We start from the raw sequence: 16,012 nt of genomic DNA on the forward strand, positions 1-16,012 counted from the left end.
TCCTCCCATCCTTGCCCTCCTTTACCCACCCAGACCAAGCTTATCATTTCCTCCCAGCCTTGCCCTCCTTTACCCACCCATTATCTCCCGCCCTCCTGGACATATGCATATTCACGTCGTTCACAGACACATACCCACACTTGCCAACATACACACACATCCATAGAACAATTATTGACAATTATTGACTTACATGCTATATTTCCTCTTATATTGTCTTTTCAGTGACATGTATCTCATTGGCTAATTCTATCGTTACTTCCTGGAGAAGAACAGTTGCTTGGGGAATAGATTGTATTGGGGTGAGAGGGAAAGAACATTGTCTCAACTTACGATAAGCTGGGCTTGGGCATCACTGTATGTAGCCTAGTGTGCTTTTCTCTTTTTTCTGCTTCTACCTCTCCTCAGGGCATTGAGCTTTCTTTCAATTGGAAAGGTTTCCTACAGCCTGTTCAGGGCTTCATCGGCACTTGTGAACTCCATTCTCTGTGTTCTCTTCCATACCCACAGCACTGCCGGGAATCAGAGTTGAGACTTGATTCCTTTTTCCTCTGGTGAATCCGAATCAATTGCTTGCGTTTTTTCCTCAGCTTAGCAGACAGGTCCTGGACCAATCAAATGCACTTGCCATGGATTTTGATTTACTTTCCCCCCTGTGCCTTCAGAATGTTGACTTTGTACTGATAGTTCCACAGCTTAATTATTACCATATAAGGGTATTTAGAGTTCTTCTGTTTCAGATACTCAACTAGTCTAAAGAAGGCCAGTTTTAGGATTAGGTTACCCTCGATCCCCAAGAGGTTAATCAGCACAACAGTTTTCAGCTGTGCTAACATAATTGCGAAAGGGTTTTCTAATGATCAATTAGCCTTTTAAAATTATAAACTTAGCTAACACAGGAGTGTGGAACACAGCAGTAGATATTCCATAAAAAATCTGCCATTTCCAGCTACAGTAGTCATTTACAACATTACACTGTATTTCTGATCATTTTGATGTTATTTTAATGGACAAAAAATGTGCTTTTGTTTCAAAAACAAGGACATTTCTAAGTGACCCCAAACTTTTGAATGTTAGTGTATATGCCAAGCTTCTCTGATATTAGATTGATTACTTAGCTGGAAATGTCAACTTTTTTCTCATCTTCCGGTAAAGACAATATTCTCATATTATTTTGTCTTCTTCTGTTTTCTAGCTGGTCAAGTTCATCTTCTAAAGTTTTCACATTTGTTTCCAGGAGGCCAATTTAGTTGTCTTATTTCTTAACTTTTTTCTGTACATGCATATCTGACGTGATAGACTCTACTTTCCCTTCAGTAAAATCTACTTTTTTAACAATAGATTGTGACAGTTTGTTTTAGTGAGCATTGAGAGCATTGAGAGCATTTAGCTATGTTTTCATGGATATCTTTCAGCCGTTCGTTGCTCTCATTTGCATCTCCAAGTAGTTTTTTCCTCTAAGGGAATCCATGTCTTGTTGGGTTCGAGTCGCAGCGTTGCTTTACCCACAGATTAGTTCGCTGTTGTACATACACTGCTCAAAAAAATAAAGGGAAAACTTAAACAACACAATGTAACTCCAAGTCAATCACACTTCTGTGAAATCAAACTGTCCACTTAGGAAGCAACACTGATTGACAATACATTTCACATGCTGTTGTGCAAATGGAATAGACAACAGGTGGAAATTATAGGCAATTAGCAAGACACCCCCAATAAAGGAGTGGTGGGGACCACAGACCACTTCTCTGTTCCTATGCTTCCTGGCTGATGTTTTGGTCACTTTTGAATGCTGGCGGTGCTTTCACTCTAGTGGTAGCATGAGACGGAGTCTACAACCCACACAAGTGGCTCAGGTAGTGCAGCTCATCCAAGATGGCACATCAATGCGAGCTGTGGCAAGGTTTGCTGTGTCTGTCAGCGTAGTGTCCAGAGCATGGAGGCATTACCAGGAGACAGGCCAGTACATCAGGAGACGTGGAGGAGGCCGTAGGAGGGCAACAACCCAGCAGCAGGACCGCTACCTCCGCCTTTGTGCAAGGAGGAGCAGGAGAAGCACTGCCAGAGCCCTGCAAAATGACCTCCAGCAGGCCACAAATGTGCATGTGTCTGCTCAAACGGTCAGAAACAGACTCCATGGGGTGGTATGAGGGCCCGACGTCCACAGGTGGGGGTTGTGCTTACAGCCCAACACCGTGCAGGACGTTTGGCATTTGCCAGAGAACACCAAGATTGGCAAATTCGCCACTGACGCCCTGTGCTCTTCACAGATGAAAGCAGGTTCACACTGAGCACGTGACAGACGTGACAGAGTCTGGAGACGCTGTGGAGAACGTTCTGCTGCCTGCAACATCCTCCAGCATGACCGGTTTGGCGGTGGGTCAGTCATGGTGTGGGGTGGTATTTCTTTGGGGGGCCGCACAGCCCTCCATGTGCTCGCCAGAGGTAGCCTGACTGCCATTAGGTACCGAGATGAGATCCTCAGACCCCTTGTGAGACCATATTCTGGTGCGGTTGGCCCTGGGTTCCTCCTAATGCAAGACAATGCTAGACCTCATGTGGCTGGAGTGTGTCAGCAGTTCCTGCAAGAGGAAGGCATTGATGCTATGGACTGGCCCGCCTGTTCCCCAGACCTGAATCCAATTGAGCACATCTGGGACATCATGTCTCGCTCCATCCACCAATGCCACGTTGCACCACAGACTGTCCAGGAGTTGGCGGATGCTTTAGTCCAGGTCTGGGAGGAGATCCCTCAGGAGACCATCCGCCACCTCATCAGGAGCATGCCCAGGCGTTGTAGGGAGGTCATACAGGCACGTGGAGGCCACACACACTACTGAGCCTCATTTTGACTTGTTTTAAGGACATTACATCAAAGTTGGATCAGCCTGTAGTGTGGTTTTCCACTTTAATTTTGAGTGTGACTCCAAATCCAGACCTCCATGGGTTGATAAATTAGATTTCCATTGATTATCTTTGTGTGATTTTGTTGTCAGCACATTCAACTATGTAAAGAAAAAAGTATTTAATAAGATTATTTCTATCATTCAGATCTAGGATGTGTTGTTTAAGTGTTCCCTTTATTTTTTTGAGCAGTATATATATATTTTTAATTTAACCATTATTTAACTAGGTAAGTCAGTTAAGAACTAATTCTAACTTACAGTGATGGCCTACCCCGGCCAAACCCGGTTGACGCTGGGCCAATTGTGCTGCACCACATGGGACTCCCAATCACGGCCAGATGTGATACAGCCTATAACTGACCACTCACTCTCTCCTGGTTGTTTGGGGATATATTGATCTATCGATTTTAAAGGCTTAATTTCAACTATGTTGTCTGGCTGTTACATACAGTTGAAGTCGGAAGTTTACATACACTTAGGTTGGAGTCATTAAAACTCGTTTTTCAACCACTCCACACATTTCTTGTTAAAAAACTATAGTTTTGGCAAGTCAGTTAGGACATCTACTTTTTGCATGACACAAGTAATTTTTCAAACAGTTGTTTACAGACAGATTATTTCACTTATAATTCACTGTATCACAATTCCAGTGAGTCAGAAGTTTACATACACTGTGTTGACTGTGCCTTTAAACAGCTTGGAAAATTCCAGAAAATGATGTCATGGCTTTAGAAGCTTCTGATAGGCTAATTGACATCATTTGAGTCAATTGGAGGTGTACCTGTGGATGGATTGGACATCATGGGAAAATCAAAAGAAATCTGCCAAGACCTCAGAAAAAAACTGTAGACCTCCACAAGTCTGGTTCATCCTTGGGAGCAATTTCCAAATGCCTGAAGGTACCACATTCATCTGTACTAACAATAATACGCAAGTATAAACACCATGGGACCACGCAGCCGTCATACCGCTCAGGAAGGAGACGCATTCTGTCTCCTAGAGATGAACGTACTTTGGTGCAAAAAGTGCAAATCAATCCCAGAACAACAGCAAAGGACCTTGTGAAGATGCTGGAGGAAACAGGTACAAAAGTATCTATATCCACAGTAAAAAGAGTCCTATATTACGTTCCCTGAAAGGACGATCAGCAAGGAAGAAGCCACTGCTCCAAAACCGCCATAAAAAGCCAGACTATGGTTTGCAACTGCACATGGAGACAAAGATCTTACTTTTTGGAGAAATGTCCTCTGGTCTGATGAAACAAAAATAGAACTGTTTGGCCATAATGACCTTTGTTATGTTTGGAGGAAAAAGGGGGAGGCTTGCAAGCCGAAGAACACCATCCCAACCATGAAGCATGGGGGTGGCAGCATCATGTTGTGGGGGTGCTTTGCTGCAGGAGGGACTGGTGCACTTCACAAAATAGATGGCATCATGAGGTAGGAAAATTAGATGGATATATTAAAGCAACATCTATAGACATCATCCAGGAAGGTAAATCTTGGTCGCAAATGGGTGTTCCAAATGGACAATGACCCCAAGCATACTTCCAAAGTTGTGGCAAAATGGCTTAAGGACAACAAAGTCAAGGTATTGGAGTGGCCATCACAAAGTGTCACGTCCTGACCAGTATAAGGGTTTATTTGTTATTGTAGTTTGGTCAGGACATGGCAGGGGGTGTTTGTTTAGAGTGTTTCGGGGTTTGTTGGGCTATGTTCTGTTTTAAGAGGGGTGTTTGTTTAGAGTGTTTCGGGGTTTGTTGGGCTATGTTCTATGTTAGTTATTTCTATGTTTATCTAGTATGTCTTGTTCTATGTTTAGTTAATGGGGTTGACCTTCAATTGGAAGCAGCTGCTCCTAGTTGCTTCTAATTGAAGGTCCTATTTTAAGAGGGGTGTTTTTCTGTGGGATTTTGTGGGTAGTTGTTCCTTGTTTAGTGTTTGTGCACCTGACAGGACTGTTTCGTTTTGTTCTTTTTTGTATACGTATTTATTTATGTCTCCTTCTTCAAAATAAAAAGATGAGTATACATATTCCCGCTGCATTTTGGTCAAATCAATACGACAACCGTGACACAAAGCCCTGACCTCAATCCCATAGAATATTTGTGGGCAGAACTGAAAAGCGTGTGCGCGCAAGGAGGTCTTCAAACCTCACTAAGTTACTCCAGCTCTGTCAGAAGGAATGGGCCAAAATTCACCCAACTTATTGTGGGAAGCTTGTGGAAGGCTACCTGAAACGTTTGACCCAAGTTAAACAATTTACAGGCAATGCTTCCAAATCCTAATTGAGTGTACGTAAACTTCTGACCCACTGGGAATGTGATGAAAGAAATAAAAGCTGAAATAAATCATTCTCTCTACTATTATTCTGACATTTCACATTCTTATAATAAAGGCGTGAACCTAACTGACCTAAGACAGGGAATTTTTACTCTGATTAAATGTCAGGAATTGTGAAAAACTGAGTTTAAATGCACTTGGCTAAGGTGTATGTAAACTCCCGACTTCAACTGTATAATCATAGCTTTGATGGTACAAAACGGAGCTACTCCCTCCCCATGCATCCTATCGGTACGCGCATGCTCCTCTGACCATTGTTGCATCCCATCAGGAAGTGTTCAATATTTATGACAGTCGACTCAATGTCCAACCTTTCTCTGAGCATATAGACAGTTTTTTCCCCCTTCTTCTTGCACTGTTATTTTTAACCCTATCTGAGTTGACACGTAACTTACTTTCAGTGGATCTTCACAAGCTGATTCTGAGTAGTTCTCACAGACAAATGTCCATTTACAAGAGTGGAAGATAAGAGGCTTAAACATTACTGGATGCATACAGGAAGTTTGCACTTTTATTTCATCCTTGGACCTTCCCTTAGTCTCGTAAAACCTAATACAAAAACTGTTATTTAGCATTTTATTTATATCATTCCATAAAATATCATGTTACACCTTCCAAGCAAAATCTGTATATCACTGTGATGTGTATAGAAACCTATTTTTGATGATTGAATGAAATCCTAACCAGGTAAAATGATTTATGATTTCCTCTGGTTTGGCATCTAACTCAAACAGGCGCCATCAACAAAACACATCTATCCCGTCTTGATTCCTGTATTTATTTGATCATGTCTCTGACACCTTGTGGTATTATGTTGTTGTGTTGCGCCCTCATTTCTAACTACCTAAATCCCTGACTCTTTCTTGTGGCACAAAGGCAGAGAGAAGACATTTCAAATATTTTCATGAAAGGAAGAACAATAACAGTCAGTTCTGGCCCACAGGAAACAACGTCTTCTGAAAGAGGGAGATGAAAGAAAACAATGACTTAGGAGAGGGGTTTATGAAGACCGGGCTGTTTGGTTGGATCAGAACAGTGATGTAGCGTTAGAGGGAGGAGGAGGATACTGCTGGTTGTCAAGCCACAGCGCTGACAGATTATTTTATGCTTTGTATAAGTGGGATTCACTGTCAGGTTTGCAAAGAAAGAGGAGTTACAAAAATATGGGTTCATTGGAATGCCATAGTGTCTGACTCATTGGCAGTCATTGGCTTTACATAAACTAAATGGGGATTCCCTTATCAAATACTTGAGAACTACACTTAGCTTGTTAAGGCCCAGCAAACTGCTGCAGGATGCAAGGGACAGAACTCGGTCTTTTAGTTAAATAACATGCATCCACTCAAAAAGACACCCTCTAGATAACACATTCATTATTTTAGCATCCATATTTCTTTGTACTGTAAATGTGTTATTTTAGACTTGGGCAAAACAAACTTACATCACAACAAAATTATCATAAATAGAAAACTATACATAGCCATATATTTAGACATATCCTAAATATATGACTCTGAAACAATAGATCACAATATAAGAAGTAGTTCATCTAAAAGCCATCACCATGGTTCCCAGCCCCAGCCTCTGACCTGAGATAATACAGTCTTGTTCTGGTGATACAAATATGAAATTCAATTCATCCTGAATCATAGCGGCATGAACTCAGTGATTCTTCATTTAAATGCACCGTGGCTGTTTCCTACATGGCACCATGTTCCCTATAAAGTGTACTACTTTTGACCACGGAGCCCTATGGGCTCTGGTTAAAAGTAGTGCACTATATAGGGAAGAGGGTGTCAGTTGGGACACAGCCTGTGTTAGGTAACTAGGTAACATTTCTGTAGATGGCATCTTGTATAGCATTTAAGCCAAAATTCAATTTTTGAGGCTACTGAGGACTGATAAGATCCTTACTTCATTTGGAAATATAGAATTTACATTATTTGTAGACAGGAAACTTTTCCAAATATCATTTGTTAAGCTATACTTTTTTTAACAGTGTGAGTAGTATTGGTACATATACTTATGCAAAAAAAGCCTAAGGAGTGAGGAGAAGAAGAGACCTTCAACCCCTATAGGTCGCAGGTGCTGAAAATGAACAGTGGCCAATGATCCTGAAAGACAAGGCAATTTGCCAAGTGCAGCTGGAGTAATGACAATACGCTGAGTATACCAAATATTAGGAACACCTTCCTAATATTGAGTTGCACCCTCCCTTTTGCCCTGGGAACAGCCTCAATTCATCGTGGCATGGACTCTACAAGGTGTCGAAAGTGTTCCACAAGGATTCTGGCCTATATTGACTCCAATGCTTCCCATGGTTGTGTCAAGTTGGATGGCCTTTGGGTGGTGGACCATTCTTGATACACACGTAAAACTGTTGAGTGTGAAAAACCCAGCAGATTTGCAATTCTTGTCTCAAACCGGTGTGCCTGGCACCTACTACCATACCCCGTTCAAAGGCACTTAAATATTTTGTCTTGCCTATTCACCCTCTGAATGGCACTTATACACAATCCATGTCTCAATTGTCTCAAGGCTTAAAATCTTTCTTTAACCAGTCTCTTTCCCTTCATCTGCACCGATTGAGGTGGCTTTAACAAGTGACATCAATAAGGGATCGTAGCTTTCACCTGGATTCACCTGGTCAGTCTATGTCATGGAAAGAGCAGGTGTTCTTAATCTTTTGTAAACTCAGTGTAGAATCGTAATGTTGCTAGAGGGAGATTTACAAGGTAGAGAGGGGCAGAGTGCCGGTGGAGGCTGGCTATTGGTATAGTGAACATGTCGGGGTGTTTGCACATTAACCTGTGCAAATAGGGGTTACAGATTCACTTCCCAGGGCCTGGGTCTGTCTGCGGTTAGCCAAAGCCTGACAGAGCTCTGTAGCAACCCAGCTCCATTAGGGATTCAGCACCATACACGCAGACATCTCTTTATTCAGCAGTTCTGGTCTGGACAGATACTGTATACTGTGTGAAATAAAGGAGGACAGTTAGAGAGATCTCAAGAGAAAGATGGAGTTGAACAGAACCAGGGGGGAAAGGAACAGGTATAGGATCGATCTTAATTCGACCAGTATTGTCGCAGCAGATTAATTCTTTAGCAACAGGATTTGAATGTTTATTCCATAATGTTGCTTGATAAGTGGTTAGGCTATTAGCTGGCCAATATTAGGCTACATGAAAAGTGCAATACTGTTAATATAACCGTGTGTTAGTGTGGGTTTTCAGTGAATTTATGTAAGTCATGAAGCTCATTTGCGTTTCCAGCGGTACAGGAACATTTTCAGCAACAAAATTAAGATCCTACATCTGTAGCCGTATTACAGAATCGCTCTGGTGCTTTGCCCCCCACATGTTCTATTGTGACACAGGACACTGGGTATGAAGAGATACTGACACTTCATTCCCCTAGTACAGTATGTTAAACAGGCAGTTTGACCTCCTGAAGGATCCAGGCAGCCACTAAGCCTCCAAGGCTGGCTTATTTTTGTAGATAGAAAGTCCTCAAGGGGAAAGATATGCACATGTGGATTTTAAAACATCTCAATACTGGGAAAGGGGGGGGGGGGGGGGGGGGGTAGGCAGGAGAAGTCAAAAGGCTTTAGGCCTCTGTCCCACTCAGATAAGCTTATAAAGTGTTTTAAAGATATGCAGAGCGTCGCCTCAGTGTTACAACAAGGATGCTATTCCCTGAGGGTGCCGGGTGACACTGTGATCTAGCATGGCACCAGGGAGGGAAGGAACATCAATGTCGCTCTCATATATAATGCAGCATGTGCTGTAATAGCTTGTGTAACCCCTCTTTAAAAACCTCTCAGTGTAATGGCAGCTGAATGAGAAATGAAAACAGATCGAAATGAGAGCAAGGTGTTGTATAGACACATTTTACAAAAAGTATATTCCCATCAGATGAAAGTTTTGAAGTTTATTAGAAGTATATATAAAACAACATGAGGTAGCCTTGTAACATGATTTCTTTCTAACAATTATCCGGTCCTGGCTTTGTGGTGTATCCCAGCCTTCATATTCTTTAGAATCTGAGAAATTGATCTTTGTGCCTTTTTGTCTAATATGAAACCTTACTGCAGGTAATTCAGAATGTCACTCATTGCACATTGAAAGGTTGCAATTGCAGCATCTCTGCTATCTCTTTATTACAGTATGATTTAGGCTTCTCGGGTTTTAATGCTCTGCAAATAAATAGTATTCTGTATTATGTTAAGGGAAAGGTTCATTTATTTCTTGACCTACACTAGTGGTAACACCATGTAGTTTTCAGCATATTACTGTACATTTTCTTTTAATACTTCCCTACAGTATTTCTCTATTGATGAGCTCATTAGACAGTAAATACACTCAGAGTCAGTGTCATAGGACAATTTCACAAAAAACACAGAACACCTTAGGGTTTTGATTATAATTACTGTTGATCAGATCAGACACTCTGATGTAAGTTTTCCATTGGCATCATAAACAAATGTTTGCATATATTTAACAACATACAACAGTTGTACCAACCTACAACAATCTACCACTAACCTACAACAGAACAATGGTGTTACTTGTGTAATTTCACCATTACTACACAGGTATAAAAGAACTGTAACAGAATGAAATATATATTTTTTGTTACATATATATTTGTACATTTTTATTTAGACAATTGGAAACAGACGGGGAAGACAGTCAAGTTGGAAAACAGTAGGAAAGGTGGACACCGCGATTGAACCCCGTTCTGCAGTGGGGAGCAGTGTGACTGACTAGGAACGTTACGGCTAGCCCACAGGCTCAGCACAGAATTCCATTTTTCAAACATCCAGACATACTATTTATTCCACATGAGCTTTTGTCATACATGCTCCTTGTCCTGACATTTCAATCAAGCCCCAGGCGTCCTGGTACCTGTTCTCTGTGAGACTGAAAAGTGCTATTGGCCGTCAACAGACAGGAGTTATTTCATGGTCTGGCTTGATGGTAATGTTATGTTCAAGGTGAAAGCAGATGGTCGGGATATAGGGGAGGCTCAGTACATTTGTTATTGGAATGGCTGCTTAAAATGCATGACAAGATTTGTGTTTTCATTATTGCCTGTGCTGATACTCTGCTTTTGTTCCTCTGTGATATGTGATGAGGAGTGGAGCATTTGTCTCCAGTGAAAGTGAAGCACTCTACTGTAGACTCTCTCGAGTCATCCCTCTTCACTGCCTTCAATGCAACTTTATAAGAAAAGTTATCTTTTTAAACCTCTCTCTCTACATCATTAAGACAAAACCTGATTCTTTGCATAATTGGAGTATGCATATTTCAACTCTTCTCTTGTATCATCTCCAGCCTGAGCCATAAAAAGAAAGCTTTGGATGAAAGGGATATTCAGCTTATGGCTGGTCTCTGAAAGAAAATACGTATCTGGCTAAAATCAAGGCTTTTCAACTCTTTTTAAAACACGCTTTTAAGCATGCTTTTGGGTGCACAGTTAAAGCCATTAAAATGGCTTTCTTTTGGTGAATTATCTGCCTGCTCGGGTCACTTATTGATTTTTGTGTAATGCTTCTCAATGGCATCCCAAAGCTGTCGGTGCTTACTGAGTGTCCTGTCAGAGTGTGTTGTCAGAGGGTGTACCCAAATGTGTATTATGTAAAATACAGTTTGTATATTTGATACTGTTTCTGGCTGCCAGTTTTATAGGGTTCATGATCATAAACTTTGAACAGAATTGCTTTATGCCTCAGTGTTTCTTTTTATCATTCCAGCTAGCGGGGGGTTGAACTGGGAGAACCAATTCACATTCAATTTCCAGAGAAAATTACCACTTTCAGGAAAACTGACACTATTGTTCTCTGGTCATCTACCTTAGAAGGTACTCTACTCACTTTCACACTACTAGTCATTACAGGATATAGCCTAAAATGGCAATATGCCATAGTAGTGCCAAAATAATTTCCTTACTTGTCAACGTGCTCCCAGCTCCCACAGTGCCTCCTCACTTCCACCCGTTCAGCAGTAGGCAGCCCGGAGACCGTAGGATTGTGAGTCGCCACGCTGTCAGTTCTCATTACGGTCAAGTCAGGAGGATGACCATTAAGTGCATCCAGGGCGGAAATGCGTGATAAAACACCTTGCTCTTGAAGAGTAAATTGAGATAGTCGATGGTGTTGCCCCGAGCCGTTGATCCTCATCCTCCTCTTTGTCGCTTCTAATTGAGAGGCATCCTAATTGAGGCCTGACAACAGGCCTTGATGAAACCCAATTGTCTCCAAACACTGTGGGCCCACTGCAAATGCAGAGACCTAAACAACTGAGGAAAACGTCCTATGACTCTGTAGTCCCTCTATACAACTTCAATACATTTAGCACATAAGATGCCTGAGCTGGAGAGCAGGGAAATGAGGGCATGAAATCAAATCAAAGTTTTTTGTCGAGTACACAGATTTTCAGATGTTATCGTTGGTGCAGTGAAATGCTTATGTTTCAACAGTAAAAAAGTAAAAAGAAATATCAGAACAAGCAACATCAGAACATGCAATATATAGTATATGGTGTGTATAGAGAATATTGGCAGTATATGAATAGAAAAGGTGTGTACAGAGTAGTTATGTAGGATGAGCCATGACTAGAATACAGTATATACATATAAATAAAGTGGGTAAAACAGTATGTTTTTTACTCACAGTATGCATATTTGTGCAAATAAACTAAGCTAAACTTGGTGTGTCTCAGTTGCTGTGGCATAGAGGAGCAAGACCATTATACAAGTCCCCTTGTGTGTGGCTGAGAATGAGTCAGAGAGCCATTACCGGCCTTTCATTGAACATGTCAATTTGACTATAGAACTGCATGTAACACTTTAATCAAATGGACCCTGCACTAGTTACTGGGTATGAAAATAATTTTGTCCATTTGATTTATTTCTCATCTTTCTGGTTCTCATTCATTTGGTGGATTCGCTGATTAAATGGCTTGGGTTTTTCACATGAGGATATCTCCTAATATCTACGGGCAGGGGGAGGGTTTAAAAATGTACCTGTCCCAAGGCCAAAGTCATATATGATGATATAGCAGCCAAACCTAATATGTTACAGTATATCACAAAGTATATTTAAGCAATAAGGCACGAGGGGGTGTGGTATATGGCCAATATATCATGGCTAAGGGCTGTTCATAAGCACGACGTAACGCGGAGTGCCTGGATACAGCCCCTAGCCGTGGTATATTGGCCATATACCACAAACACCCGAGGTGCCTTATTGCTATTATAAACTGGTTACCAATGTAATTAGAGCAGTAAAAATAAATGTTTCGTGATACCCGTGGTATATGGTCTGATATACCATGTCTGTCAGCCAATCAGCATTCAGGGCTCAAACCACCCAGTTTATAATTGAACATATCTCCCAACTCTCAAATCCCTGGAGTGACTTACACACAGTCTCGTCTTCAATTTTATAATGACTGTTTCAGTTCAGCACACATGCACCAAGTATGTTCTCACCCTGAGGGTGCAGTGCTCATAAGTAACCTTTAAAGATTAGCAGTAATGACATGAGCTGCAAACTCATGCCTGTGGTTGGTTTCAAATTTGGAGTCTAGGGGAATTGCCCTGATTTGTGATAAAAAAAAACAAGAGAATAATATGAAAGGTTGACTTCCCTTTTCAGTTTTAAAAAAATAAGCAGATTTTCAATATCAGATATATTCTTTTGAAAAAGGCTTTAAGTATTCAGACTCCACAGTCATGCTGCATGCTGTGTTTGACTTCCTAAAGATACAACTGAGAGACACAACCTTATACACAGTTCAATTTGTGTCCTCTAAAAAACAAATTGTTCCTCCATGAACAGACAGCATGTGTCATTTAGTGGAAGTCTCACTTTTATTCTGCTGATTGAGCTTTGATAAAATACTTCATCGTTTTAGAAAAGCCCTCTGTCTAGTCTGTCTAACAGAGATGGTAAAATGTCATCACAGATAATCACTTTCTGACCAGGGGCTTTTCTAGTTGGGAAGCAGTCCCTCAATGTGATTCATTCTGCGGTTTGTTCCTGTCCTCAGCCCAGTCGCTGGAGAGAGGATTACAGTAGAAGGAAAAATCACTAAAGCCATGGCTCTATTGAATCTCTGTATCAACATGTTCTATGTGCTCAATATTTCGACATCCCTATCCTGTGGGAAAGATCAAATATTTGGTATTGTGTGCAGAAATATATTTAGGGGTTCTAAACATCCCGTAAGCATCCAGTTCTTTTCCACAGCCAATTATTCTTTCACAATAGATCAAAGACTATTTCAATTTTTAGAACAGAGGCAAACCCCAACACCCTACACAACCACCCACCAGAGTTTTTCACTATTATCTCCTCTCTGTAGATCCTATCAGAAGTCTGCCGGTAAGCACGGTGGTGTCAGGAGAGCCCTATCTCTAGGTACGAGGTTCTAACGTCGTGGTGGTTCACCATGGGCCCTGCACGAGGCTGGCTGCTGGGCCTGGTTCTACTCCTTCTGGGGACCCAGGCTGCTCTATCCCCGTCCGGTGAGGAGGGGAAGCTGGTCCGGACCATCAGGGTCAGAAGACAGGCACCTTCAGATGGCCCCACCAGCCAATCTAACAACCAGACCATCAAGGAGCAGCCAATGGTCTTCAACCATGTGTACAACATCAACGTGCCCCTAGAGTCTCTGTGCTCCGTGGATCTGGACTCAGCAGTGCCTCCACCTAGCCAGGCCACCAGAGGGGCTGTGTCCAGTGGGGGTGGGGAGGGCGCCACGGAGTTCAGAGAGCAGACAGTGGACGCAGACAGCCAGGTCACCTTCACCCACCGCATCAACATCCCCAAACAGGCCTGCGCCTGTTCTACAGCCAACATCGTGCAGCAGCTGGCCATCCGCATCGAGATGCTGGAGAGAGAGGTGTTGCTGCTGAGAGCCCAGTGCAGCTCTGGCAGCTGTGGCTGTGGGGAGAGTTCAGCCATGGGTAAGTGCGGAATAATAGTACAGTTTGACAGTATTATTAGAGCTACTGTACCCTGGTCATAGGCTAATTTGAGGCCAATGTGGAATGTCAGGCTTTCATTTCATTCAGTTACTGAGCGTCTTAGCTTGAGTAGATAGCACCAGGATATGAAAGCCTGGCGATTTCTAGTGTTCATAGGTTTACTATAGACTGTTACTTTGTTACATTGTTTTTTTTATGTACACTGTCACAACAGATGATGTTGACATTAGTAAGCCATACAGTATCTTTAGTGATGTTGTTTTGTGTCCTCCTTTCTTCCTCTAGGTCACCTGGACTTCATTCCCCAGTGCAGTGGCCATGGCAGCTTCAAAATGGACCTGTGTGGTTGTGTGTGTGAGGACGGCTGGACGGGCAAAAACTGCTCTGAGCCTCGCTGCCCAGACGACTGCTCCGGACAGGGAGTGTGTATGGAGGGCGAGTGTGTGTGTGACCGTGACTTCGGAGGGGACAACTGCTCGGAGCCCCGCTGCCCGGCGGACTGCTCCGGTCGAGGGCTGTGCATGGATGGGGAGTGTATCTGTGAGGAGAACTTCACTGGGGAGGACTGTACACTGGGTCGCTGCCTCAATGACTGCTCTGACCAGGGGCTGTGCACCAACGGAACCTGCCAGTGTCGCCCGGGATACGTAGGAGAAGACTGTTCCTTGGCCTACTGCGCCAACAACTGCAGTCAGAAGGGCATTTGTAAAGAAGGCTTCTGTGTCTGCCAAGATGGCTTCGCTGGAGAAGACTGCTCTGCAGGTGAGAGAAAGGAAACCATAGGAAAACATACAGTAGCTCCTCTGAGAGAGGTATTCATTTACTTACATACTTTTTGCTATTGTAGTTTCCAAGAGTGGATATATATGGGTGGATATTTGGTTATTTGAGACAAGCCTCATTTACATTAACCATAAGCACTCGGTTATGTTGCACCGGATGTCATTCACTTGAATGTGTCACACCCTGACCTGAGAGAAACGTTTTATTTCTCTATTTTGTTAGGTCAGGGTGTGGGGTGGGCAGTCTATGGGATATATTTCTATGTGGTCTTTTTCTTTAATTGGCCTAGTATGGTTTCCAATCAGAGGCCGCTGTCTATCGTTGTCTCTGATTGGGAATCATACTTAGCAGCCCTTTTTCCCTCCTTCAGTGTGAGATCTTGTTTTTGTACAGCTCAGTAAACCTGCAGAAAGTGATGTTCGTTTTTCATTGTTTATTATTTTGATTTAGTGTTCTGAGTTACAATAAAGAAATATGAGCACTTGCCACGCTGCACCTTGGTCTACTCCTTTCGATGACGTACGTTATAGAAGATCCCACCACCAAGAGACCAAGCAGCGTGGTCCGGAGAAATGGACCAGGGAAGACACCCAGGAGGAGATGGCATCCTGGTCTATTGATGAGATGAGGAGGAGTACATCCAGGGCTTTGGAGGAATTAGGGGCAGAAGAAAAGCGCCTCCCATGGGAACAGGTGGAGGCAGCGAGAGCACGGAAACGAGGGAAGCACGAGAGGCAGCCCCCCCCAAAAAATGTTGGGGGGGGGGGCACACGGGGAGATTGGCAGAGTCAGGTTGGAGACCTGAGCCAACTCCTCGTGCTTACTGTGGGGAGCGAGTGACTGAGCAAGCACCGTGTTATGCGGTGATGAGCACTGTGTCGCCAGTGCGCATTCACAGGCCGGTGCGCTCTGTGCCTGCCCCACACACCAGGCCTCCAGTGAGTATATCCAGCCTGGTACACTCTGTGCCTGCTCCTCGCACTTGCC

The 16,012-nt window shown here is 42.9% G+C and overlaps 1 protein-coding gene across 3 annotated transcripts in view; it reads left to right on the forward strand.

The window, feature by feature from the left end:
- The window catches only part of LOC106599404 (tenascin-R), a 172,303-nt gene that overhangs the window by 96,738 nt on the left and 59,553 nt on the right, over nt 1–16,012 (forward strand). For all 3 annotated transcript variants that reach the window (XM_014190614.3, XM_014190611.3, XM_014190618.3), the window contains exons 3-4: nt 13,618–14,221; nt 14,528–15,004. In XM_014190614.3, the coding sequence (XP_014046089.2) occupies nt 13,705–14,221; nt 14,528–15,004 (994 nt within the window). In that variant the 5' untranslated portion in view covers nt 13,618–13,704. The remainder of the gene's footprint in view (nt 1–13,617; nt 14,222–14,527; nt 15,005–16,012) is intronic.

This window comes from Salmo salar, chromosome 03, assembly GCF_965601325.2.
Source record: "Salmo salar chromosome 03, fSalSal1, whole genome shotgun sequence".
Taxonomy (NCBI): domain Eukaryota; kingdom Metazoa; phylum Chordata; class Actinopteri; order Salmoniformes; family Salmonidae; genus Salmo; species Salmo salar.